Source organism: Acinonyx jubatus, chromosome E3 (assembly GCF_027475565.1).
Source record: "Acinonyx jubatus isolate Ajub_Pintada_27869175 chromosome E3, VMU_Ajub_asm_v1.0, whole genome shotgun sequence".
In the NCBI taxonomy this organism is placed as follows: Eukaryota; Metazoa; Chordata; class Mammalia; order Carnivora; family Felidae; genus Acinonyx; species Acinonyx jubatus.
The window spans coordinates 2917868-2944219 of record NC_069398.1 but is presented as its reverse complement, the minus strand read 5'-3'; the positions used below and the strand labels follow the sequence as shown (position 1 = coordinate 2944219).

General features: G+C 52.9%; 1 protein-coding gene across 2 annotated transcripts in view; it reads right to left on the bottom strand.

Moving 5' to 3' along the window:
• The window catches only part of ABAT (4-aminobutyrate aminotransferase), an 87589-nt gene that overhangs the window by 36852 nt on the left and 24385 nt on the right, over window positions 1-26352 (bottom strand). The window contains exons 1-2 of one of the 2 annotated variants that reach the window (XM_027043281.2): window positions 9327-9345; window positions 6250-6363 (exon numbers count right to left, since the gene is read on the bottom strand). In XM_027043281.2, the coding sequence (XP_026899082.1) occupies window positions 6250-6319 (70 nt within the window). In that variant the 5' untranslated portion in view covers window positions 6320-6363; window positions 9327-9345. Of the gene's footprint in view, window positions 1-6249; window positions 6364-9326; window positions 9346-26352 lie in introns of those variants that run through there. The other variant, XM_027043280.2, reaches the window with a different exon arrangement.

The following is a 26352-nucleotide window of genomic DNA, read 5'->3' as shown; positions in this document are numbered from 1 at the left end:
ACACAAGGTCATGCACCCGCTTCGTGCAAAGCTCGGTTTGCTGGGGCCCTCCGCGGAGGACCCAGAGCAGGAACCCATTCCGTGCATTTAATGCTACAGAATGTGAGGCCTGACCATGAGTACCTTTGGGGCACCTTCCTAAACTGTGGCAAGACAGCTGAAAGCCTGAGGGCCATAGTGTTCAAAGATCTCAAGCCGTGGGGCGCCTGAGTGGCTCCGGAGGTTGAGTGTCTGATTCTTGATCGTGGCTCCGGTCATGGTCTCACGGTTCGTGCGACTGAGCCCCGTGTCGGGCTCTGCATTGAGCGTGGAGTCCGCTCAGGATTCTCTCTCTCTCCCTCCCTCTCTGCATCTCCCCTGTTTGCGTGAGTGCACGCTCTCGCTCAAAATAAACCTTAAAAAAAAGATCTCAAGTCATTTATTGTTCTTCACGTTGAAGGTGACCACAGTGCCACCTGCTTGTCCCACAGAGAGGATTCGCCATCTAGAAGGAAGGCAGAGAACTCTTGTAGCTGAGGCTGTTGCACGCACTCTCCCATCTTAACACTGTAGCAGCGGATGGTGTGGCCACTGGAACCAGCGTAAAGGGCAACATTCTTTCAGCATCCAGGAGGCAGCTCACTTTGGAGACATGGCCAACTCTCTTCTGACTTGCCAGATACAAGCTCGGCCAGTTTTCTCTGCTGAACAGGAAAGTTCCCCAGTATGTGAATGGCATTCGATGTGGCTTGGGGCCCCTCAAGGCTCCTTCGGGGGGCTCATCAGCATCTCCTGGCTCTGAGGATACTTATAAAGAGTTCTTTGATCCCTTCGTGAAGGAGGCCACGGTGTGAGTTTCTGCCACACGTACAGGGACACCATCTCACAGCGACTCCCAATCTCACTGGTGGAGTCAACTCCATCACAATCAGAATGAGGAGTTTCTTTCTTTTTTTTTTTTTTTAATTTTTTTTTAACGTTTATTTATTTTTGAGACAGAGAAAGACAGAGCATGAACAGGGGAAGAGCAGAGAGAGAGGGAGACACAGAATCTGAAACAGGCTCCAGGCTCTGAGCTGTCAGCACAGAGCCCAACGTGGGGCTCGAACTCACGGACCGCGAGATCGTGACCTGAGCCGAAGTCGGACGCTTAACCAACCGAGCCACCCAGGCGCCCCTCAGAATGAGAAGTTTCTAATGAGTTTTGCTCTGTAGGGGTCTGAGATATCCTTTCCAGAAGGACTGTCTGGTTTCTCTTGTCCCAGATTCAGAAGAATCCATGGGCACTCTTTGAAACCGAGGACTGAAACTTCTAGGACTTCTCCCCTCTGACACTCTTGTTCTGGGCCACCTCCCACGTGAGGGCTGTAACTCTTCCTGCTCCATCTGGCTTCCCCGTTTTTACTTTCCTTGCAGGTTCAGTGGCAAACACATCCTGTTTGGTGTCACTGTTCTTGGGAACATGAGCCTTCTTCTTCCTGTTTTTCCTCCTCGTTTTCCCTCATTCCAGCAGATGTCGGAGCGGGTTCTGGCTGCCGTGCAGTCTGGTCAGCTGGGGCGTGGGGGTCCTTCTCCAAGGGGGTGTCCCATGCAAATGACAATCGTGGCAGACCAGCTGTTGCCTGTGGGTGGTCTTCACCTTTTAAATTTATGCTCGGGGGAGGGGGGCTGTTGTGAAGGGGGAGCCGTCCCCCTGTTCCTGGTATTTCCTCACTCCACGGAGAACTTTGCTTCTTAGGCTCCTGGAGACCTTCTGTTAGCTCTGAGAAGGACAGTGTTGCAGTAATGGACGGATAAAAGGACAAGCGTCACTGTCCTATGAGCTTGCCGTAACTCCTCAGACACATCGCAGGCCACAGCCTCGGGACAGAGTTCCATTCTGGTGTCGTTCAGGAGACGGCGGCATCTTGTTTCACCTGAGCTGAGGCATCTGGAGCAGGGACACGGCCACGGACTTGGAAAGGAGGAGACAGGCCCCTCACAGAGGGATGGCGGTGGATGATGGAGACACAGGGGACGGTCCATCTCCAGTGGTTCTTCGTTTCCTTCTAAAACTCTGGCGGTCCTTTCGCTCAGCACAATCTATGTCTGCACCTGCTGGGAGGGAGACTGCGGGCTGAGGATGTGCCTGATGATACAGGGTTTCCTTCTCCGTTACTCTCCTGGGCACTCTGTGCTCTCCGAAGGGGGCGGGATCTCTCTCGGCTGTTCGGGTCTTTTGCCAAATGCATCGCAGGTCCGGTACGGCCAGAGGGGAGTTGTGCACTATGTCACCACTGAGCAGCAAAGTTCCAGCCCTTTCTTTCACCTGCTCTCAGGGAGGCAGCACCCCACTGAAGTTTTTGAGAACATGTTCATTGAGGAAGGTATCGGTAATTTCACCACCCGGACATAACGGCTTTGCTGTCCAGTCTCCCAGTCTCTGCGCTCTATTTGCCGACATCAGATTATCAGTGATTGTGGGGGAAGGGCAAGAAACAATGCTGCTGGGAGCACTGATACACGAGCCACCCCACCGTGTCTAAGGGCTCCACAGCGGTCGATGGGTGGAGATGCCACACAAACACTTAAACACCGTGGGCGTGGTGGTGGGCTGAAGCACCCTCCCTCCCTCCGGGGAACACAGGTGGCTCCCTCCCTCCGGGGAACACAGGTGGCCAGGCTGTGAGCTGCTCTGTGCAGATGTCCACGTGGCACCAAATCCAGCCAGCACCACGAGAGCGAGCTTGGAAGCGGAATCCCCAGCTTCCATGGTGAGCCTTCTGATGAGACCACAGCCCTGGCTAACAGCTCAGCTGTACCCTCATGAAAGACCAAAGCACCCAGCTAAGCTTCCCCCAGACTCCTAGACCACAGGAACTGTGACATAATAAATGTGCATTATTTTAACCAGCTAAGTTAGGGCTATTTAAAAAAAAATTTTTTTTAACGTTTATTTATTATTGAGAGACAGAGAGGCACAGAGCATGAGCAGGGGAGGAGTAGAGAGACGGGGAGACATAGAATCTGAAGTAGGCTCCAGGCTCTGAGCTGTCAGCACAGAGCCTGACGTGGGGCTCAAACTCACAAACTGAGATCATGACCTGAGCCGAAGTCAGTCGCTCAACCGACTGAGCCACCAGGGCGCCCCAGGGCTATTTGTTATATGGCAATAAATAACTAACATAGTGGTTAAGGTTGGAACTTTTGGGGCCAGCCAGGCTTAGCTCAAAGCCAGGTTCAGCCACTTGCTAGCACCAAGGTTCTGAGAAAGTTAACGGAATTTCTCTGAGTCTCTGCTTTCCTCTCCCAGGGGACTAAATGGGTTAAACGTTAGCTACCATTTTAAAACTATTTCCCCTGGGCACCTGGGTGGCTCAGGCAGTTAAGTGTTAGACACTTGATCTCAGCTCAGTCTTGACTCAGGGTCGTGAGCTCAAGCCCTGCCGCACTGGGTGTGGAGCCTCCTTAACACCCCCCCCCCCAAAAAAAAAAACTATTTCCTTATTGCTACTTACCTATGAGCAGTGTATGAACACACATGCTCCTCTATCTTTGCCAACACGGTGGTTTAGTATTAAAAAACTCTTATCTCTGGGGCGCCTGGGTGGCTCAGTCGATTAAGCGTCCGACTTCAGCTCAGGTCACGATCACGTGGTCCGTGAGTTTGAGCCCCACGTCGGGCTCTGGGCTGATGATGGCTCAGAGCCTGGAGCCTGCTTCAGATTCTGTGTCTCCCTCTCTCTCTGCCCCTCCCCCGTTCATACTCTGTCTCTCTGTCTCAAAAAAATAAATAAACGTTAAAAAAAAATTAAAAAAAACCCTCTTATCTCTAAATCTGGCACAAGTGTGCCAAAAAAAAGATTTAACTCTTGCCAAGAAAATGCAGACCTGATAACTCTGATTAGTCATTTGTCTCTTTTTTTCAATGCGTCGTTGTGTAAATATAAACGAAGGGCGTTTGCATTGTTAAAAAATACTTATGTTTTGAGAGCAAGCGTGCCTGCTGAGAGAATTGGAGTGCCCTGGCACCCCTGAACTGTTCCTTCTGATAGAGAGGTGTGCGAAGCAAGTAGGACCCCAGCACTGCCCTCAGTCTCCCGAGGAGACCCACTTTCCTGACGAGAAACAGAGGCTCAGAGTTCTGCCCGTGGGGGAGGCTGACTGGGTGGAATGTGGCCCAGGTGTAGGAGCCTTGACTCAAGGCTCTCCCCTGCTTGTCTCCCTGGGAAGGGATGTCCTTGAGAATGACCTACAAAGGCGGAGCCCCACAGGCCATGCTTTCTTGTCAGTGAAGCGTCCCCAGCACCTAGTACGGCACCCCGCCCCCAGCGGGTGTGAGCAGTACTAGTTATGGCCGACTCTCCCTCCTGCTAGGGGCACACTACTTGGGCATCATGCGTCGGTTTGGGTTTATTTATTTATTTATTTTTTTAAATGTTTTTATTTATTTTTGAGACAGAGAGAGACAGAGCATGAGCAGGGGAGGGGCAGAGAGAGAGGGAGACACAGAATTCGAAGCAGGCTCCAGGCTCTGGGCTGTCAGCACAGAGCCCGACGCGGGGCTCGAACCCACAGACTGAGATCATGACCTGAGCTGAGGTCGGACGCCTAACCGACTGAGCCACCCAGGCGCCCTGGTTTGGGTTTATTTTTAACATAATAATGGGTGAGCGTTAAGATGCTTCTCTTATAACTGAATAAAATAAAACAAAACCTCAAACCTACTCACTTCTCAAGGCGATCAGGGTCAAGAACAAGGGAAGACAGACATGGTCACAGACTGGATGATACCGGGGAGCTGGGACCCCAGAGTGCACTGTGGGAACTCACACTGGATCCCGGGAGTAAAAGAGGGACTAAGGGAAAACCTGGTGAAATCCCCAGAGAAGTCTGGAGTTCGGGTAGCAATAATGTACAAGGTCAGCTTCTTAGTTATTGACAAGAGCATCCTCGTGATGTAAGATGTTAACCAGGGCGACGCTGGGGTCTATGGGATCTGTCTGTACTGTCTTAGTACTTTCACTGTACTTGTAAAATCATCCCAAGTTAAGAGATTTATTTCAATATTTTTATGTGTTTTTTTTTGTTTGTTTGTTTTTAATATTTGACAGAGAGAGAGTGAGCATGAGCAGGGGAGGGGCAGAGAGTGAGGGAGACATAGAATCCGAAGCAGGCTCCAGGCTCTGAGCTGTCCACACAGAGCCGGATGCGGGGCTCGAACTCACAGACCGCGAGATCATGACCTGAGCCGAAGACGGACGCTCAACAGACTGAGCCACCCAGGCGCTCCTAAAAGGTTTATTTTAAAGTAAAACCTGCTAATACTCCTGTGTCTATGGGAGAGCATGCCTGCTTTTTTACCCCACCCAGGATATAAACCCCAGCATTAAAGATGCAGACCAAGGTTGTGGGCAGCACTCTGCCTTCAAAAGGCAGATGAGACTAACAAAGGGACATCGTGATGGCAAAGCACGAAGCTCTGAGAGAGCTGGGACAGACGCGGGTGGGGGGGGGGTGCAAGGTGCCCACAGGAGGCCACGGCCAGCCCCTGTGTCTCTCAGAACCCCAGGGAGGCACATGGAGGAGGGATAACAGCCCGGCATCTGCAGCCAGACTGACCTGCATTCAAGTGGCTGTGTGACTTTGCCTCTCTGAGCCTCAGCTTTTTCCCCTGTAAAATGGGCTTCATGCATGCCTTCCTCGTGGAAAGGAGGGAGGGAGGTCTATCGTGAGACCTCACCGGCAGGGCGCTTGCTGATGGGGCCGGCCTGGCTAAGCCGCCTGAACTCAGTGAGGCAGAGAGAAACAGAAGCCCCGGAGAGATGCGGCCAGCAGTGCCGCGGGCCGGCTGGGTGCGGGTGAGTGGAGGTGAGGGACAGGGCAGCAGGGGGCTGCTGTCTCCTGTCCAGGGCTCTGGAAGCACACTTTGCCTTGAGGTCAGTCACAAGGACGCTTGTAGCCTTCCCATTTCCTGGCAGCAAGCTCAGCTGTGTTTCCCCCAACAGTCCCTGTGAGGGCAGCCTGGAGCCTCCCGGCTGTTGGGGCCGCCACCTCCAGGCCGCATCAGCTTCCTGCCCGACCCAGAGCTGTCCACGCAGGGACAGGAGCATGTGGCGGAGATGGGAGACAGGGGTGGTGGTGATGGGGACAGTTTTACTGCGTGTGTGGCCAGGGAGAGGGAACAGCCCCAGAGCGTTGACTGGCTGGTCCCTTCACCCGCCAGGGCTCTCCCAGCCCGGATTGTGTTTCCCATCAGGGCCAGTTCTTGCCAAGACCCCCAGGGCTTACTGGGCATGAGCAGGCGGTAGTTGTGCTGGAAGGTGCAGGCCAGCCGCCGGGTGAGCAACATGAAAGCCATGATCCCCTCCTTCAGGAACAGAGGCTCCCTGCACACGCTTCACCCTGAAAGAAAACAGAAATGCACAGTCAGACCAGCCAAGGGCTCGTCCCTGCAGCCAAGAATCCCATGCCCTGCGATTTCCCACGTCGTGGAGAAGGTGCTTCTGACATCACATCCTTTGCTTTCATGCTGAATATACACTTGAAAAAGGCAGGGGGCACCTGGCTGGCACGTGACTCTCCACCTCTGGGGCGCGAGTCTGAGACCCACCGTTGGGTGCAGAGATTTACTGAAATACAAACCCATTCGCAAGTGTTTTCATGGGACCCTGGCCACACCGCAGGCAGGGTCATTATGCCTATTTCCTAGATGGAAAACTGGAGAAAGGGGACAGAGCTGGCTTGAGAGCCCTCTGTAGGCAAGCTGATAAGTTCAGTGCGTCATCCACGGGGGGACAAGCAACTGCACTCGGTGAGATGGGGGGGGCTCAGATGGAGGAGGATTCAGAGCAGCTGGGAGCCCCCCTGCCCTGCCCCCCAACAGAACACTGGTCTCCCCGGGGGCTGTCTGGGAATCTGGGACCCAGCGCAGTATCTGGTGGTCCGTTTTGGGGAGTGCATGTCTCCAGCGTGACCAACTGTCTAGAGTTTGCTGGGGACGGAGGGGGCTCTCGGGATGCGGGGCTTTGTTCTGAAACCCACGGAGGGAGGGTTCTCGGCCCCCACACTACCAGTCTGTTGGCTGCCTCCAGACGGCTCCCCAGTCCCGCACTCCCTGGCTAGATCTGCTAGTCGCCCTTTGTGCTGTGGGCCTGGAGCAAGCCCCCCACTTTGTTCTCTTTTATCATCTCCCCCTGCCCCACCCCAGGCTACCCCAGGCAGAACAGTGATGGAGCCCTTCACGACTCGCGGACCCCGTTTCCTTTCTGCAGCTGCACACCGCGCCAGGCTCTGCGTGCGGCACAATTAGTATTCGTCATTGTTAGGAGTGCCCACAACAGTGCTCTGTGGTCCCCTTTTTGCAGATGAGGAGACTGAGGCACAGAGAGGTTAAGAGTGGATCTGTAAACAGATCTGTGTGACCCCAGAGTCACTGAGTCACAGGTGTCCCTCATTCACTCTGCAACGAAGCACCAACTCGATGACAGTATGGAGGAAGTGCCAGCTGGAAGTGGCAGGCGGGCTTCGCAGCACGGGTGAGGAAATGTGTGGGCATCTGGCACCAGGCTCAGGAGGACGGGCTGGCAGGACTCCCAACCCAGTGCCCCCAGAGCTAATGGGACGTCGGGCTGCGTTATTAGAAGCAAAGATGGAACAAAGGAGCGTAGGCAGATGGCACTGGCTTGAGGACGCACCAATTCTGTGGACATGCACGGAGCACCTACTATGTGCAAGCTGCCCAGTGGGCACTGGGCACAGGGCGCTGGGATCAGTCAGGAGCAGCCCTTGCCGTGCGAGCGTTATCACGCCCTGAGGACCTAGATGTGCTGCAGATAGCACCCTGTTTCACCCCAGGGCCCCGGGAGATACGCCATTATCTTCACAGACGAGGCAATGGAGGTGCTCTCTGGGAAGCGGGCACAGGAGGTACTTTTTGGGGTGTCTGTTCCGCACACCATGCCTCCCCGCCATCAGAAGCCTCCCCCTCTGTCCGCAGGGGAGCAGACCTGGCGGTCGCGTCCGTGCCATGGGACCCACTGGCTGCGGCTGACCGGACCAGGATAGGCCAGTGTCCTGGGCGTGGTGGGGTCGGCCAGCTTCCACCCCGTGAGGGCAGCGGGCACACAGACCGAACGTGCCACAGAGTGCAGCTGCCAGACAGGATGCAGACCCTGGACGCTGAGGCTCCCTGGTTCCATCTCAAGCCTGGAGCCCAGCGTGGCCACATGTACAGCACTCACTGCTGAACAGTGCTGGGGCAGACCCGAGCCCCACTCTCCCTGGGGGTGAGCCGGTGTGGAGGGGGAGGGCCGGGAACATCAGGCTCATCCACGCCTCGCCAAATGGATTCGGAAGGAAACATCAGGACTGAGGGAGAAGGGCTCGCTTCTACCCGTCCTTGGTAACAAAGCCCAGAAGAAAGATGCCACCCCACCTCCCCCGCCTCCTTCTTCTCCTTAGCTTGCTTGAGTTCCCAGGTTTCTATTGCTTGCAAACAGAGTCCGGCTGACAGCGCGGTTAGAGTATCAGACTGACGAGCGCCAGATCTTGGGAGGCATGGGACTGCTGATGGTCTCTCTGGGCACCGCAGCGGGAATTAAGCCACAGGGTGGCTAGGATAAAGTCTTCTCTCCTGGTGAGGGATCTGGGATGCCTCCAGAGTGGCAGTGACAGTAGTCTGAGGGCCTGGGGAGGCTCTGAAGGGCACTTCATGCCCTCCAATCCCAACCATCCAGCAGGGAGTGTGTCTCCCCATTTCAGAGGTGAGGGCCTGGAAACTCGCACGGGTTATGTTCTTGGCCTTGGTTACAGGAATGCCTGAGACTGTCTGACCCTGAAGCCCTCGCTTTTTCACTCATTCCAGCATCGAATAATTCAGCAGGTAACACAATACCTGACCACAGTATATACTGGGGCTTGATGATTACAAAGGGTGTAGCTCGGAGAGGCAATTTTTGCTGCTTTTCGCCAGAGGAAAGCATGGGCGTGGACCGTGTGACCATAAATTAACTGAGAACCCATTCTTTCCCTGATCACTCAGTGGACGTTTTTTCTTCTTTTTATCTATTCTGGCACGTCCAACTCAAAGCGGGCCTGTTGACTTAGCGGCAAGGTAACTGTGTAGAAAGAGCGGTTGCTGACTCTTGTTCAAAACCATTTGTCTCCAAGGGGACTACTTAAGGCTGCACACAATCCAATTTCCATTAAACATGTGTTTGCAACGGCGAGAATCTCCGAGAACTCGCGTATCAACATTTGAATGCTCGGCCAGAGTAGGAGTGACACCTGCAGCACTTTCAATTACAAAACGTCACCGCGGGAGATATATGGTGGTGACATTTCGGTGGCCTGCACTTGAGACTGACCTTATAACAGAAACGCGATCTCCATCAGACGGGAGCTCTTAGCACGATATGCCTCCAACAATCAGAAGAGTCCACGTCACGCGCTCACTCTCTCCAGCCCACTAATTCAATCAACGACAATTAATTAGGCTCCTGTTACGGGCAAGGCACTGCATTAGGTAAGTTCTGAGATGGAAAAAAGGCCCCTCTCTTTCTGAAACTCATGATTCAGTGGCGGGGCTGAGGTGGGGGGGAGTCCGGGGAGGGGGGAGAACGGGAGAATTTAATGTACGAGGCTGCTTTCCCTTTCATGTCGATAAATCCTTAAAATAACCCGGCGAGAGATGTGTATAAAAATTTTCCAGTTCTCTGTCAGCGAGTAATTCTGTATAAGACGGGGTGAAATCACGACGTTTGCCTGTATGAGCAAGGCGCTGTGGGAACGTGGACAGATGCGTTCTGGCAGTGCGTTGTGATGCCAGTGAGATGTCATCAGAGCTGCCCCTTCAAAGGGGAGCAGATTTTTGGCAGCCACCGAGGAAAGGGGAGGTGAGGCCTGGGCAAATGCTCTGGTGTGACGAGATGTGGGATGGTGCATGGGGAGGGTCAGGTGCAGGGGGAGGGTGACCAGCACACGAGACCATGGAGCGCAGGGCCTTCTGGAGACCCCCTCTATGGGGGAGGAGGCCCAGCTCTCCTGTCTTATTCACAAGGGTCCTGCTCAGCCAGGTCCAGGAGTTTGGCGGGGGGGGGGCAGGGAACAAGCACTCAACATGTCAGTGCAATGCAGGGGGGTCACCGTGAGCTGAGGAGGGAGGCTCCCCAGGCATGTGGGAGGGCACTTTCTGGGTGAGGGATGATAGGGAGGGAGCCAGAGACCAGCTCCCACACCTCCAGTCTTTAACACTTAGGGGTTCTGGAGCGCCTGGGTGGCTCAGTTGGTTAAGTGTCTGACTCTTGATTTCAGCTCAGGTCATGGTCTCACAGTTTGTGAGTTTGAGTCCCTCATCGGGTCTGTGCTGACAGCACAGGACCTCCTTGGGATTCTGTCTCTCTGCCCCTCCCCTGCTCTCTCTGTCTCTCAAAATAAAAAGACATTAAAAACAAAAAAGAGGGGCACCTGGGTGGCTTAGTCGGTTAAGCCTCCGACTTTGGCTCAGGTCATGATCTCCCCGTTCGTGAGTTCGAGCCCCATGCCGGGCTCTGTGCGGACAGCCCAGAGTCTGGAGCCTGCTTCAGATTCTGTGTCTCCCCCTCTCTCTGCCCCTCCCCTGCTTGCACTCTGTCTGTCTCTCTCAAAAAACAAACATTAAAAAAAATTAAAAAAAAAGAGTTACGGGTTCCTCGGAAAGTTAAGCTTTCCCACATGGTCCAGCAATTCTACTCCTAACCGTACAGCCCAGAGAGTGGAAGATAGGAGCTCGAACAAATACGGGACGTGCACGTCGACAGCAGCACTATTCGCAGCCCACGTAAGCACCGACGGCTGAAAGGGTAACCCAGAAGGGGTGCAGCCTCACCACAGAGCCTTCCTCCACCATAATAAGGGATGACGTACTGACAGAGACCACAGATGAGCCTCAAAAACATGATGTTCAGCGGGAGAACCCAGACATGAAAGGCCACACACTGATGGCACGTGCAGGGCACTTCTAGATCAGGTGCATCCAAAGGGAGAAAAAGCGGATCAGTGGTCGCCAGAACTGGGAAGAGGGGATGGTGGGGTTTCTGCTCGGGGTGATGAGAAGGTTCTGGAGCTGGTGGAGACGTCTGCCTAACACAGTGAATGTGCCAAGGGGAACCAGATTGTTCACTTATACTGGTTAATGGGTAATCTTGTTATGTGAATTACACCTCTGTAAAAAAAGAAAGAAAGAAAGAAAGAAAGAAAGAAAGAAAGAAAGAAAGAAAGAAAGAAAGAAAGAAAACAAACGAGGGAATTAGGGAGCTGGCTGTCCCCTTTTACAGGTGGGAGGGGATAAGACAAGGTCTTGTACACTGAGGTCACGCAGGCCTGCGTCTGAATTCCTGCCTGCTACAGTTTGTCATTTACCCGCTCGCTTCAGTTATCCACTTAGCAGGTAATGACTTAGCTAAGTCACTCACTTAGTGCCCCGTGACATGCCAGGCACCGTGTGTAGGTGCTGGAGGTGAGCTGGTGACCGGCACCCAGCTGTGATGCATTAGCGATGTCTGTCATGTGCCCTGTAACAGATGCTACAGACATGTGTGCTCTGCCTGGAGCTTGGGCTTCAGCTGTGAAACTTGCTTTTTTTTTTTTTTTTTGAAGGAGACCATGAGCGGGAGAGGGGCAGAGAGAAAGAATCCCAAGCAGGCTCTGTGCTGTCAGCACAGAGCCCAACACGGGGCTCGATCTCACAAACAGTGAGATCATGACCTGAGCCGAAATCAAGAGTTGGCCGCTTAACCAACTGAGCCCCCCAGGTGCCCCAAAGCTTGCTGTCTTAATGTAGCTAACAGAGTAAAGCTCATGAAAACACTCTGAGCCTCAGTGTCCTTATCTACAGGATTCGAGGGCGATGCCTCTCTTCCTGGTTGTGCTGGGAATTAGGCGCAACTGATGTGAACAGCCTGGCGGATCACAGGCTCTTGAGACAACTGAGTTTCCTCTGTCTCTGACTCGCTCCTGTCTTTTGTATTCTCTGCTGATGATGCAGTCCTCGGGTCTAGAGCTCGATGCCTGACGTCCATGGAAGTTTTGGGGGTCACTGAGGAAAGGGGCCTGACAGATGGGCACAGTCTCCCTGGGGACTTGCTCAGGAGCCTCTCAGATGCACGGCAGTCACAAGGGAAGGCTCCCTTTCCCTGATGGTGACGACAGGGAGCTGGGTGCCCGGGGGTTTCACTCTGCACGAGCAATATGGTCCCTCCTGGACTGGAGCACTGAGCTCGGAGCTCTCTGTTTCCTCTCCTGCTTTCCTTCCATCATTTTCTACTTGGTCCCTGACCTTTCTAGGGATAATTCCTCTCACACCACTCTCCTTCCCGGAGCACTCCAGTCCCACTTGGAAACATGCGAGCCCCGAGAGAGGGCATCAGGCCTTTCTGTCGTCTCATGGTACCCAGAGTTTACACTCCTCCAGCCAATCTATGCAGCGCGTGAACTCAGCACATCTGAGCTGTGGAACACGGACGGCAACATCTGCCTTTTAAGGTGCACCTGAGGACTCACATAATGAGCAGAGGGGCGCCTGGATGGCTCAGGAGGTTGAGCGTCCGACTCCGGCTCAGGGCCTGATCTCACGGTCCGTGAGTTCGAGCCCCATGTCGGGCTCTGTGCTGGCGGCTCGGAGCTTGGAGCCTGCTTGGGATTCTGTGTCTCCCTTTCTCTCTCTGCCCCTTCCCTGCTCACGCTGTTTCTCTCTCTCAAAAATAAATAAAAACAATAACAAAATTAAAAATACAAAATTAGGGAGCGGGTCTGAAATTTGCGTTAAAACAGTTTAACAATAATATTCCCCGCCCCCCACCAAGTCTGAAGTCATTACATACGTGATTGTCCACCACTGTTCGAGTTTGGCTCCAAAGACACATTCCTCCCCTGGCCTCAGTTTCCCTACGTGTTGGGTCACATGGCTTTCACAGCCCCTTCGGACCCTGAGAACCATCTGACAGGCATGCGGCCAAGAACCCCAGGGCTAGGATTCCTTGCTGCAATGCTCTGGACCCCCTAGTCCTGCCCAGAGGCGGTGTGAGCAACTGTCTCCCTGCTCTCTCCACCACGCCCTGGGCAACCTGCACCAGTGGAGACAGACGGCAGACTGTGTTAAGGCAGGCTAGCTTCCCCCAGGGCCGTCCCTCCTTGACGTGATCAGAAGTGCAAGCGAAATTTAAATCAACCCATCAACTAAACAGAATAGGAACTATCCAAGTGCAAGGCGAGGGAGGGGGATTTTTGTTTCGGGCAGGCAAGGCATCTGCAAGAAATGCTGTTTCTTACCGTGTGCCTCCGTGGAAACAATTCGCAAACCCTGGTGCAACCAGACAGTGAGCCCTCCAGGCCCACCCACCTCTCCCCGTCCCCTTTCCTTTAATTAAAATGCTAATTAGTTCTCTCAGCTCCCTCTTATCTGCCATTTGCATTTGGAGGGTGGGATGGGACGGGGCGAGGCCAGGGCAGTGTTTAAATCAATGGGGAAACCAGAACACAGGGAAAGGGCAAAAAAAAAAAAAAAGAAAAGAAAAAAGAAAAAGCTCTGGAGGGAGAGGAAAAGTCATCAAAGCACTGGCTGCTGTTTAACGCTCACCTACTACACACGACATAGCTTCCAAATGCAATTCAGCCATCTGCAGGACGGCAGGCTCAGAAGGTTGATGGGCTCCTCCTGGGTCCCAGAGCTCAAGGCCGGCGGTGCTTATCCTCGGCTGCTCCCGAGAACCTCCAGGACCACAGCGCCTATGACGGGCTCCACCCGGCACACCTAAACCAGGGTCTCCTGGGCGTGACGGTGTCGTCCGGGCACTGGTGAAGCTCCCTAAGTGAGACTGGGAACCACCGTCATAAGAGGTGGATGGTGGACCCTACGCTTGACCCAGACCTGCATCATCCCCACGTCTCTGGAAACGGAGGGTTTCTGACTTTGAGAGGCAAACGCCTCAGAAATGCAGGAAGAATCTGGTGAGGGCCGTTTGGAGAGGTGGCCCTCAGGGCGCTGACTGTGAAACTGGACTCTTTGACCTGCTGTGTGTCCTTGGGCATGTTAAGCAACCTCTCTGTGCCTCATTTTCCCCCTTTGCAAAATGGGGATCATACCATTTGAACCTAACCTCTGGGCTAGCAGAGTGTGAACTGAGACCCGAGACTTGGGTCCCTGCTGTATCCCCAGTCCCAGAGCAGTACCTGGCTGCAAGAATCATTGAATCAATAGTACGTGCTCCATAAACGTCCTGAACACGGTGTCTGACTCACCTTTCCACTAGATTGCCTCACAGGCCCCGTGAACGCGAAAGCTTTGCACGTGTCATTGGCTAGAAATGGACCCCCAGACCTCTCTGGGGCCCCCAAAGATGCTCTCTCTCATTCTGTCTGCTCTTGGGGCCAAGACAAAAGTGCAGGCAGAAGTGTGGGACACTCGTTTCCTGTCTGCAGCCCCAGCTGTCGGCTTTTCCGCAGACTCAGTGGGACAAGACAACACACTTAGCCAAGGGTGCCTCCGTTGTCAAGGCCAGGGGTCGCCATGGCAACCAATAGAGCCACAGCCCTGGGCCAGTGCAGATGGCTAGCAGGGCCTCATTCATGGGGCCGTGATGGATGACGCTGGGACAGAAGATCCAGCTCCTCGAGCCCCCCCCGGCTGCCTCTGCAGCAGTGTGGGCCCCAGCCCTTGCTCTCTGCACGCCGCATGCGTGATTTCCTGTAACCTGCCTCTTGGGGCATCACACAGTCGTCTGCGACTTGTACGAGGGGAGGGCAATACTGTTCTTGGGAACAGGCAAGTGTTGACTCTTGCAAAAGACAGAGGGGGCAGCTGAGAGAGTCCTGTGAGCCATAAATTGGGTCCGCGTGTGCCATATACTAGCTTGGTGACTCTGGACAAGCCGCGTGACTCAATGGGGCCTCAGTTTCCTAGCTGCGAAATGGGAAGAATGAAATCTACCCACGAGGTCATGAGGCGCTTGGTTTGATGAGGGCCGACCGAAGGATACACACAGGACCCAGGAGACGTGGTTGCACACCACCTTCTCGGCTTCCAAAGAACCCTCTACCCGGCAGGGAAGGTTAGTTGCACAGCCTGAAGTGTGAGGAAGAGCTGTTGGCACAGGCAGTGGCCCTGCTATGAGCCTGAACTTCCAGGCTCCACCAGAGGGAAGCTGGTCTGCACCCCAACCTCCTCTGTCCTCCTCATGCCTGTGTCTCGCAGCTCGCCCACCTGCCCCGCCCGCCAGCCTCCACCAGGAAGGATGAGGTGGACTTAAGTCACAAGTGCAGGGGGCATGAACACTCTGATGCTGGGAGACAGGCAGCCCTCAGCCTGTGAGCAGGGTGAAGGGGAAAAAGCAGAGGCAAGGCTTCAAATCAGAGCCCTCCGGAAGGGGAGGACGCAGACCCTTGGTTCCGGAGGCAGTAAGGATTCGGCAAGAAGCGTCTGCAAGCGTTTGAGTTGCTGTGTGTCTCCGAGCCTACGAAGGGGAAGGACGGAAGGAACTGAATCTGGTCAGAAGGGATGCTTGTGCTAACACGGAAGACGCCACTGCGGGTCAACGCCGGGAAAGGTCTGGCCCTTAAAGTCTGTTCACTTCCACAAGTGCTAAGGCCCCAGAGCCATGCAGAACAAGGACCTGTGTCCCGCTTTGTTCTCGGGACTCTCGCTTCCCGTGGGAGGACCAGCGACCAACAGATAAGGTCAGCACGACTGGAGGAGATACGTTTCCTGTGCAGAGAAAACGAAGCATTTTAAGGACTCCAGGAACTGCTAAGGCACAGGACCTAACAATGGAGCCATTTCGTTCCCTCGAGGGTCTGCAGGGCGGGCGACCTGGAGACGCTGTTGGTCATTCGAGTTACAAAGTGCACCTGACACTGTTCCCACCATCCCTTGGGACTGTCTTCACTTTTCAGTAATTGAAAGGATCGTTCATTTCCACGTGCATGGGGGGATCTGCTACAATTCAGGAGAGGAAAGCCTCCTGGGTCAAGGTTCAACACACTGTCTCGCCTGATCCTGGAAGGCAAGCAGTACTCTTCTCGTTTTTCAGGTAAGGGGGAGGCTCAGAGAGGTTTTGCCACTTGCGCAAGGACACACAGCTGAAGACTACAGAGCTGGGTTAGAACCAGGGCTGACTCAGCCTGCAGGCCAAGACCTGGCCACGTTAGCAGGTTGGTAGCTTCCGTCCTCGCCCAGAAATCTCATCAGACAACTCAGGCTGATAAAGATACTTTTTACAGGAACCAAGAACTTCACACCAACAGTTACCACTGTCCATAGCCTTCCCGAAGACTCTCATCTTTTGGCTACATGCTCATTGGTAGGGGCCTACCATTGCCCTAATTGACAGTTCCAACCTCAGGCCACATTTGGCCCTTCCCCTATGCCCAGACACTTGTCGCTGCCGTCCCTTCCAGGGTGCAGAGGCCCCAGTTCTACGAGGAGCCCAATGCAATGGAAGGTCCTTTCAGTGGAAGAACTGGAATTTTTAGAGCTCCTTAGTATCTAGGACCACAGCTCTGGGTAATGGAGAAGGCTTGCTGAACGACTGATTGATTGATTGATTGATTAGGCTTTCTGCCCAGGGTGAAGCCCAGTGTGGGGCTTGAACTCCCAACCCTGAGATCAAAACCTGAGCGGAGATCAAGAGTCAGATGCTTAACCAACTGAGCCACCCAGGTGCCCCGGTTTGCTGAGCTTTTAAAATATTAATCTGTGAAAAAGAGTTTGTCTACCTTTTCTTATTTCCTCATTGTTCTAGCAAACTCTTCAAACATATTTGGTCAGGTGAGGCAGGGGAGGGCAGGTCCAAGGATACAGTAATGAAAAAGCATCCCGATTCATCACCTTCTGTAAGAACTATTCCAACCACACAGGCAGGCTCACCCCTTGCTTTTGATGTGGCCACAGTGGCCGTCAAGCACGTGACCTCGGCCGAACAAGGACTCCGAAAGTCCTCATGCCCAGCCCTACCTCCCCAGCTGGTCCTCATTTTTCCGAGACAGAAAAGGTAATCTGTTCACCTGGGGATGCCTGGCATCTCCTCAAGGGGTGCCAGAGGGCAGCCGGCGGGAGCCATTAACCACACAGCTGCCAGTGCCTCCTTTAGCTTATGAGCTAAAGGAGTGGGGCCCCCAGAGGACAACACGGCACCAAAGAAAGAGCTGGGCTTTTGAGGCCAGAAAAGTGTCTCTTTTGTCCCAAACCAAACGGACACACAAAAGACAACTGTTTTCCCTATGTTTTGTCCACACAGAGCCAAATACTCGGAGTGAATAAAATTGTGATGTAATTTATCCTGGCTTGGCACTTTTGATGGTGGGGAAACCCATTCAGGTGTCCAAACCTCCCTGGTTGTCTGACTCTCATCAGGAGGCGTCTCCACCTTCCTTCCCTTTGAGAAAATGCCCCCGCTTATGACTTTTTGATACCTTTAGGGGAAAACAATCTTGCTAAGTTAAAAAAAGTGGATCTCTGCAAGGATACTCCTTGAAGCAAACAAAAACCCTGGACATCGTCCAGGGGAAAAGAGAAGGGTTGGGGGAACAGGTAGAAGGCTTGAATGAAACCATTTTACTGTTTCACATGGCAAAGCTACCCAGATGCTCTCTGACTTGAATATTCCCTGGCTCTCCACTACTCCCAGAATAAAGGCCCGCTGCTTGGCTGGGCACATGGTCCTCCCTGCCCCAAACCCGTCTTTCCTGCCCCTCCCTGCCCTCTTGACACTGACTTGCTCACACTCTGCTCTTTCCTGTGCCCAGGTCATCACCCACACGCCACTGTTTGTTGAAATGTCCTTCCTGCCCCCCACCTCCTGTTTACATTCCCCTAACTCTGGCATACTTTTTCCTAGTGCCCCTCTGGCCACTTCCACCAGGAAGCTTTCCTGATTCATCAATTCAGGGTTAGATGCCACTCGTCTGTAATTTCTCCAGCACCTAACTTTTTTTTTTTAAGAAAAAATTTCAAACACTCAGGGTGAACCTGTCCGTACCCACTGCCTCCTTTCAACAACTGCCAACCCCTACCAAGTGTACGTTATCCATAAACTTATATGCATGTTCTTTCCCGGTTCACTTGTAATGTGACAATCTCTGTCTCTCCCTTTAGCCTGTGAAATTCATTCATTCATTCATTCATTCATTCATTCATTCATTGCCTGATTGCCTACTGCCTGAAGACAGAGTACTCAACCCTAAGGACCAGGTGGGGGAGGTGGAACCAGACAGCACTCTCTACTTTCTGTTTCCGGGGAAGGAACCGACAAGAGATAAGACAGTTTCACATTGTGATGAGGACCATCAGCGTAACTTGACAGCAAGCGACCGATGTGGCTCAGCACCCCCAGCGCCTAGTGCCATGTCGCACAGAGAAAGCTCCATGTGCCCGACCACGGGGTCCCACTGAGGCAGCCTGCGTTCTGTGGCCGCTATGGCCAGGGGGACAGCGGGGGGCACCAAGATGGCTGAGGATCCATCCACCTGCTCAGGACTGAGACCACCCCCCCTTCCACAGCTGGCTGCTTTTCAAGCGTGCGAGCATCCCGCTCATGACACCAAAGGGCCACGAGAGAATTTATACGCACTGCCTGTCTAGGTTCTGTTTTGATCACTCTGAGGAGCTATAACCTCAGGGCAGGGCAAGTCCCAGGTCATGATTTCATGGTTCGTGAGTTTGAGCCCTGCATTGGGCTCTGCGCACACAGCTCAGAGCCTGGACCATGCTTTGGATTCTGCATCTTCCCCTCTCTCTCTGCCCCTCTCCTGCTCAAGCTCTGTCTCCCTTTCTGCCTCTCAAAAATAAATTAAAAAAAAATTTTAAGGTGGGGAAAGAAACACAAAACAAACAAAAAACCCACAAGAGGCTGGCTCCTCTGGTGTGCCCATACAGACTCAGGGCACTGGGGCCTGTCCTGTGTCACACGACTCGTGAGACGCAGAGCCAGGCTGCAAACCCAGGTCTGTGAGACTCTGCAGCGAGGGCTGCTCTGTGTCCCTGCACAGAGAAGATAAGCAAAGGGCCCAGGCTCACCCCACAAAGGAGAGCTGATCTCTTAAAATCCTCAGGATTTTAATTCCTGAGTCAGTTTTTCCAATCCCAAGTTCGGTGCTCCTGGGGCCACTGTGCTGCCTTGCAAATCTATTTAGGCCCTCGACCAACTCTTTGGGTATAAAAGTATCTTGGGGGCATTTTAAGAAGGAAAGGAAAAGAAAAAAAGGCTGGCCAGCAGCAGTGACCCCCCCAGAGAGGTGCCTGATGGATTCTGGTGGGGGAGATATGGGTTAAAGCTAGAGCATCAGGCCTGGAGTCTGGTTAAAAGCCTGGAAATTAGGGTGCTGAGGTGGCTCAGCCAGTTAAGCGTCTGACTCTTGATTTGAGCTCAGGTCATGATCTCACAGTTCCTGAGCTCGGGCCCCGGGTCAGGCTCTGCACTGAGAGTATGGAGCCTGCTTCAGAATCCCTGTCTCCCTCTCTCTGCCCCTCCCCCACTTGTTCCCTCTCTCTCTCTCTCAAAAATGAATAAACATTAAAAAAAAAAAAGCCTGGAAATTGATTCACGGGGCTGTCATCTCTTGGTTTGGTTGACAGTCATGACAGGTAATCTGGCAGGAGGCAGTGCTGTCCAACAGAAATATAATGCAAGCCTCAAGTGCAACCCACAGAAGTTGTTTTACACTTTCTAGCAGCCACATCAAAAAAGTAAAAACAGGGGTGCCTGGCTGGCTCAGTCAGCGGAGCCTGCGACTCTTGATCTCAGGGTTGTGAGTTCGAGCCCCAGCTTGAGTGTAGACATTACTTAAAATTGAAATCTAAAAAAAGAAAAAGTAAAAGCAGGTGTAATATAATAACGTATCTTACTTAAACCTACAATCTAGAAAGACAATCATCTCAACATGTAATCAGTATGATTATTAATAAGATATTTTACACTGTTTTTCTTTTCTGCAACATCTTCAAGAGCCGGTATAAATTTCTTACACGCACAGCACGTCTCTACTGGGACTAGATCCCCACTGCAAGTGCTTGACTGCCACATGTGGGGAGCGGCTGCCGTATTGGGTGGTGCAGGCTGACGACACGCGGTGTCACAGCTGGAATGTGCCTAATGTACTGTATGTGCCTGGGCCCGCCCGAGCTATGATGCGGTAACAGGGAGTTTAGTCTAAGAGCGCTTCCCAGTAGGCTCTGATAAAAAGCCTGTGCAGACAGAACTGGCTGGGTGATTTGTGGGACCCAGAGCGAAGATGAATATTCAAAGCCCCTTGTCAAGAAAGGATTAAGAATTTCAAGATGATGGAGCGCCTGGGTGGTTTAGTCTGTTAAGTGTCAGCTTCGGGTCAGGTCATGCTCTCACAGTTCGTGAGTTTGAGCCCTGAATCTGGCTCTGTGCTGACAGTGCAGAACCTGCTCGGGATTCCCTCTCTCCCTCTCTCTCTGCTCCTCCCCTGTCTCTCTCTCAAAATTAATTAATAAACTTAAAAAAAATAATTTCAAGATGGAAACAGGAGGGCATTAAACCAAGCGCGGGGTGAGGCTCTTCTGAGCATGGGTCCTGTGTGATCACCTGGGCCGCAAACCCACGAAGGCAGTTCTGGGTGCAGAAGAGAAAGACCCTTCTGGCACATTCATCGCAGGGTGCCAGGATGACGCGAGGTAACCAGCAACGTCAACAGCAAACATCTACCCATCACCTACCTTGGGCCAGATCCTGTGCTCTGCTCTTCACGTAGGATACGGCACCTATAATTTTCAGAACAATCCCCTAACATAATTACTATTAGCATCCTCTCTTAACAACAACAACAACAACAGGAGGACAAGGACGTTCCATGTGCCCTCAGTACAAATGATCTGACATACGAGTATTTCATGTTCAGGTAATTTATCACTAACGTAATGCTATTGTCTAAGAGACAGCCTACATTCAGATTTGCTCACTTGCCCCCACGATGTCCTTCGTGGCTGTCCTTTGTGTTCCAGGAGCTACCCCAGGACCCCTCGCTGCATCTGCTCACACGGCTTCTCTGTCTCTTAACCTGCAACCGTATCCCAGCCGCTAGGCCTTTTATGACCTGGACGCTGTAAGAGTCCGGGCCAGTTGCTCGGTGTGTATTTTGTCTTAGTCGATATTTTTCTCGAAGTCCTTGTAAAAGAAAGTGCAGCTCATGGGCAAATGGGGAAAGGTGTGTGGGGTGCGTAAGCCAGAGGTACGAGGTATTCAGAGGCAGGGAGAGGAGGGCGTTCAGCGTCACCTCTACTTGACTAACTAATGGTTTCCTGGACGCAGTGACAGTGGATGTTGGAAGGTGATGAGGGCTTTGGCAGGTGGACCAAGGTGGTGTAGACAGAGGTCACGGCGTAGCGGGGGACAGAGGGCCATCCTTGGCCTGCAGCCTTCCTGAGGCCAGTGTCTAGACCCGTCCTCTCCCCCAAGGCACCCCGGGCGTGCCCAGCCTGCAGTTAGCATCCACCCAAAGCGACCGGCCACCAGGTCCCCCAGTGTTCGGGGTCAGGCAAAGCACGAAGGACCCCCGTGGCTGCCAGGCAAGTTGTCAGGTTCCCACATCTTGCCCTGCAAGTGAAATTACGCTTTCTAAACCTGCTTCCTTCTCGCCACCTCTCAGGGCGTGAACAAACCCAAGATGAAGTTCTAATTGACTGCAGAAGTGAAACACACGAGGTGGGGGGAGTCGCCGTCCAGAGTTTCCTTGGGCCAGCTCTTGGCATGAGCCATCCGGCGAGCGAGAGATTCTCCCTGCAAAGTCCGGTCTTGACGAGGGCAAAGCCAGGTGCTCCCAAAGGCGACCCCCCTGAGCCTTCCATTCCCGAGCGTGTGTGTGTGCAGAAAGACTTTTTCAAGGTGACCCTCACCTCATTTCCTGGGGACGGAGGCAAATGCATGTGGTGGTCCTTCTGCGAGCCCACCGGCAGAAGCAAATCCCTTATCATTTCCATGCCGTTTTTGTTCATTTTGTTCCCACTTTAAAGGGGCTCATCCCACTGTGTTCCCTCAGCTAAGCATCCTTGAAAGATCCGTCATGGACATCTGCATGTCCTTCAGACCAAAAGCCACACACAGGCGTACTTGCACACATATGCATGGGCACACATGTGTGCATGCATTTGCACGCCCAGCACCACAGATCACAGCCACCGATACGAGTTGAGACACACCTCCACATACCAGTAGATGTGTGCAAATACATATCGCATGCACACACGTGTGTGCACGGGCATGTGCACACACACAGACACACGTCTGCACTCACAGTGCCTGGCAGTTGGGGTCCTGCAGCAAGCCCAGCTCCCGCCTGCTTAAAACGCCTCCTCTATGCCATTCTGCAGAGTCCCAGGGATGAGATGCGCCGGGTTCATCCTAAGAGATGCCTCCGGGTACCAGCTCTCCCTCCGGAGGACGCTCCGGACTTCCAGCCAGTCCCCGGAACATGGGCTCAGATATGGGAGGAAGGAAAGGAGCCTGAGAAGCAAAGCAGATTTGGGCAAAGGATGCTCTCAGCTGGTTCCCAGCAAGTGCTGGAGGCAGGGGGATGCAGAGGGGGTGAAGAGGGGGGAGGGAATGAGTGAGAGGCTGAGAGGTAGCCTCACAAAGAGGTTTTCAGATAGGAACAGACAGAAACAGAAAGGAAAAGATCCTCAAAGAAACAAAGAGACAGGAAAAAAAAAAGGGATAAACACACAGAGAAAAATAGAACAGGGCGTTTTTAAAAAGACATTTTAAGCCCAGCTCAGTTTAGACCGGAAGAATGAGCCACCTGACCTGGGACCTTCTGAAATGGGGTCCCTGTCCCCGCCCCTTCTTCCAGGATGCTCTTCCTAGATTTTTCTCTCATTCGCTTTCAGGACCCCTGGAGTACAAAGCAAAGATCCAAGGCTTTGGATTCCTAAACGACAACCGCCCCCCACCCCCCCCCCCCCCGGCACTCCAGTGGGGACGCCCCAGCAGATCCCGCCTATGGCATGGCCACAGCCAGGAAGGGGCTCTGAGGGCCACCAAGTCATCTCCGAGACCCCCAGGGGCCAGGGGGGTGGCTCTGGCTCTGACAATCCACCTGACCCTCTCTCGGGGTGGGGGGTCTGGGGCATTGATTACTCTAGCCGCCCCCCCCTCCCCAGTATAGCCCAAGCTGGGGTCAATGCCTATCCACAGGGGCTGAGAAGTGGGGAAGGGTGCAAGATGGGGAGGGGCGGGGGAGGAGGGACACAGAGCTTTTGGTCACGTGCTGCTCCTCAGTTGCCATGACAACAGCAAGGGGGTGGGGGCACCCGGACCGGAGGCTGCAAGAGACATGTTGGTTCTAAATCACCGTGACAGCACTTCAGTTGAGCTATTACCGCTGTTGCTGCGGCAACCAATGGGATCAAATCGCAGAGGAAATCTATAATTATTACAAGCCAGATACCAACGAACTTGGTGCAGCAATCGCCTCATTAGGGCAACTCAGCATTAACTTTGGGAGGGAGAAACGCTGACCCCCAGCCCCCAACTCTGGGAAGAATAAGGCCAATCCACAGATGGGAACCCAGAAGGTTCTCCTGGCCAAATGAGGGAGAAATATTAAGTGAAGTCACGTGGAAGTGCTAACATGTGGCCCCTGAAAACCATTGTCTCTGAATTCACTGTGCAAACTTCCAACAACCAGAAAAGTTGAATTTGCCACTGAATACCTGTCCACAGCCTCCACCTCCCAGCTCCTGACGATGACATTTTACCAGTCTCGACCCTGCGACCCATCCATTAATCCTCTCCGTTTTTTGACGCATTTCAAAGTAAATTGCGGACATCATGTTGTACCTTCCCCCTCGAGTACTTAAGCCTGCGTAAACTTGAGTATTTTGTTATTTTTGAAAAACAAAGGGAGCAATTTCATACGGTTCAGTCGAAACAGAATAAAGTCTAGATGTCTGTCATCCATGTGCCCATCTGTCCACCTGTCCAGCCACCCACCCACCCATCCATCTTTTCTTCCATCCGCCCATCCACCTGTCTGTCCGTCTGTCCATCCATCCATCCACCCACTCACTCGTCCATCCACGCAGTCCAGGGAGATCTCATGTGCACTCATGATTTCCACCAATGATTCACCATCCCTGAATCTTCCTCCCTAGGCCAGTATAAACACCCCCCGACAGGATGTCCTGAATATTAAAAAAAATTTTTTTATGTTTATTTTTCAGAGAGAGAGAGAGAGAGAGAGAGAGAGAGAGAGAGAAAGAGAGAAAGTGCTAATGGGGAAGGGACAGAGAGAGAGACACACACACAGGATCCAAAGCAGGCTGCAGGCTCTGAGCTGTCAGCACAGAGCCCAATGCGGGGCTTGAACCCACAAACCATGAGATCATGACCTGAACCGAAGTCTGAAGCTTAACAGACTGAGCGACCCAGGCGTCCCCAGGATGTCCTGCATATTGAACTCAGTAGGTTCACACTTACTCCCTGTCCTGTGTCAGCACCTCAGTAAACAGACCCAATTTGCCGAAGCTGGAAACCCGAGACCCGCGCTCCCTTCCTCCCTCCCATCATCCTCACTCAGCACCACGCCCTGGGTATTACTTCCACACTAGCTCTGGCCTCCACCCTCGCCTCTCTCGCTCGCTCTTGTCTGTTTCCTAGCTGGACGGCTGCCCCAGCCTCTTGACCGGCCTCCCAGCCGCCACCAAACCCTCCCTCTGGTTTTTCCACGCTGACCTACCATGAACTCTCTGGCCATGTTGATGGTGTGGGGGAACCAACACCCCATACTTTAAAAAAATTTTTTAATGTTTATTTATTTTTGAGAGAGAGAGACAGAGTACAAGCAGGGGAGGGCAGGCAGGGGCAGAGAGAGAGGGAGACACAGATCCGAAGGATGCTCCAGGCTCTGAGATGTCAGCACAGAGCCCAACACGGGGCTCGAACCACGAACTGTGAGATCATGACTGGAGCCGAAGTCAGACACTTAACAGACTGAGTCACCCAGGCGCCCCCAAATCTACAAACTTCTAAATGCACTAACCACTCTTTCCCAGCATCGGTGTACCTGAAGGAATTTGTCTCACTGATATGAACAGAAAGCGACCTAGATGTCCACCCGTGGGAACTGGCTGAATACATTTCAGTGGGTCATGACACAGAATCACATTTGGCCGAGACAAAGAATGAGGTAGCTCTCTCTGTACTGACGGGAGAGAGTGTCGCACATCTTAAGTTACAGCAAGTTGCAAAGCAGCATGTGTGGTGAACTGTACCCTGAGCCCGCAGCAGCGCGTACATCTGGGCATCAGGCTGGTCTGAGACGTCAGCGGGTGCCCAGGTGTCCAGGGAGCGTGGCTTTGTGAGCCCCTCTTATCTGCCTCAAGCCACAACACTGCTCCCCACCAGGCTGGAGAACGAGAGGCCCACGGGTGCGCTTCCCGCCTTCCAAGTCGGCTCCGATGACGCACTGCCCCCCGCCGGTGCTGGCAGGCAAGGGGGCCCTGCAGGCTGCTGGGGCACATGAGCTATTAGTTTTCTCTCTGGATCAGGGGACAGCGGTGGACGCCCTCTGAAAGTGAAACCCACTTCTGGGAAGCTCTGCAAGTTTCGGGAAAGCGCGGGGTTGGCAGGAAAGCATCTGGTTTCCAGTTCCTGCTCAGGCCTTGAAAGGCTCCCATGCCTCCGTCTCTCCAGCTCCGTAAGGGGCTGACGGTACCTCCCAGGGTCGTTCTGAAGGTCAAATGTGGCGACGGAGGTGGAAACAGCATGCCAACATAATCTCGCTGGACAAGGCAGACCAGGGTCAACTCAGCCCCCCCTGAATACTAAACACCCCCAGCACCTGTTACAAAAGCTATGACCTTTGTTTCCATCTGAGCACCTTTCTTGTGTGCCGAGGGCGGAGCTAAGCACTTCACGTATATGATTTCATTGAAGCCTCAAAACAATTCTTTGTGGTAGGGATGTCTGCTCCCACTTTGCGGATGAGAAAACTGAGGCGCACTGAGGGTAAGGGACTTCCTTAGTAGCATACAGAGCATGTTGCTACCCAGATAAGCCCCTAAATCTTTCTGGCTGGAAAGTCTACGCTTTTCCCACTTCTTAATCATTCCTCTTTCTTAAATCATGCCTCTAGACCAGTGCTGTCGAAAAGAAAGATAAATGAGAGTCTTAGAAGCAATTTGAAATTTCCTAGTGGCCACATTACAAAAAAATGGGCAACAGATGAAACTAATATGAGTTGGATGTTCTATTTAACCTGATGTATCCAAAATATCATCATTCCAGCAGACAATATAAAAACTAACTAATGAAATTTTAGTATTTCCTTTTTGGTCATCTTACTTCTTTGAAATCCCATGTGTACTTTATTAGTTGTTATTTATGATATAAGGGGTTTTTT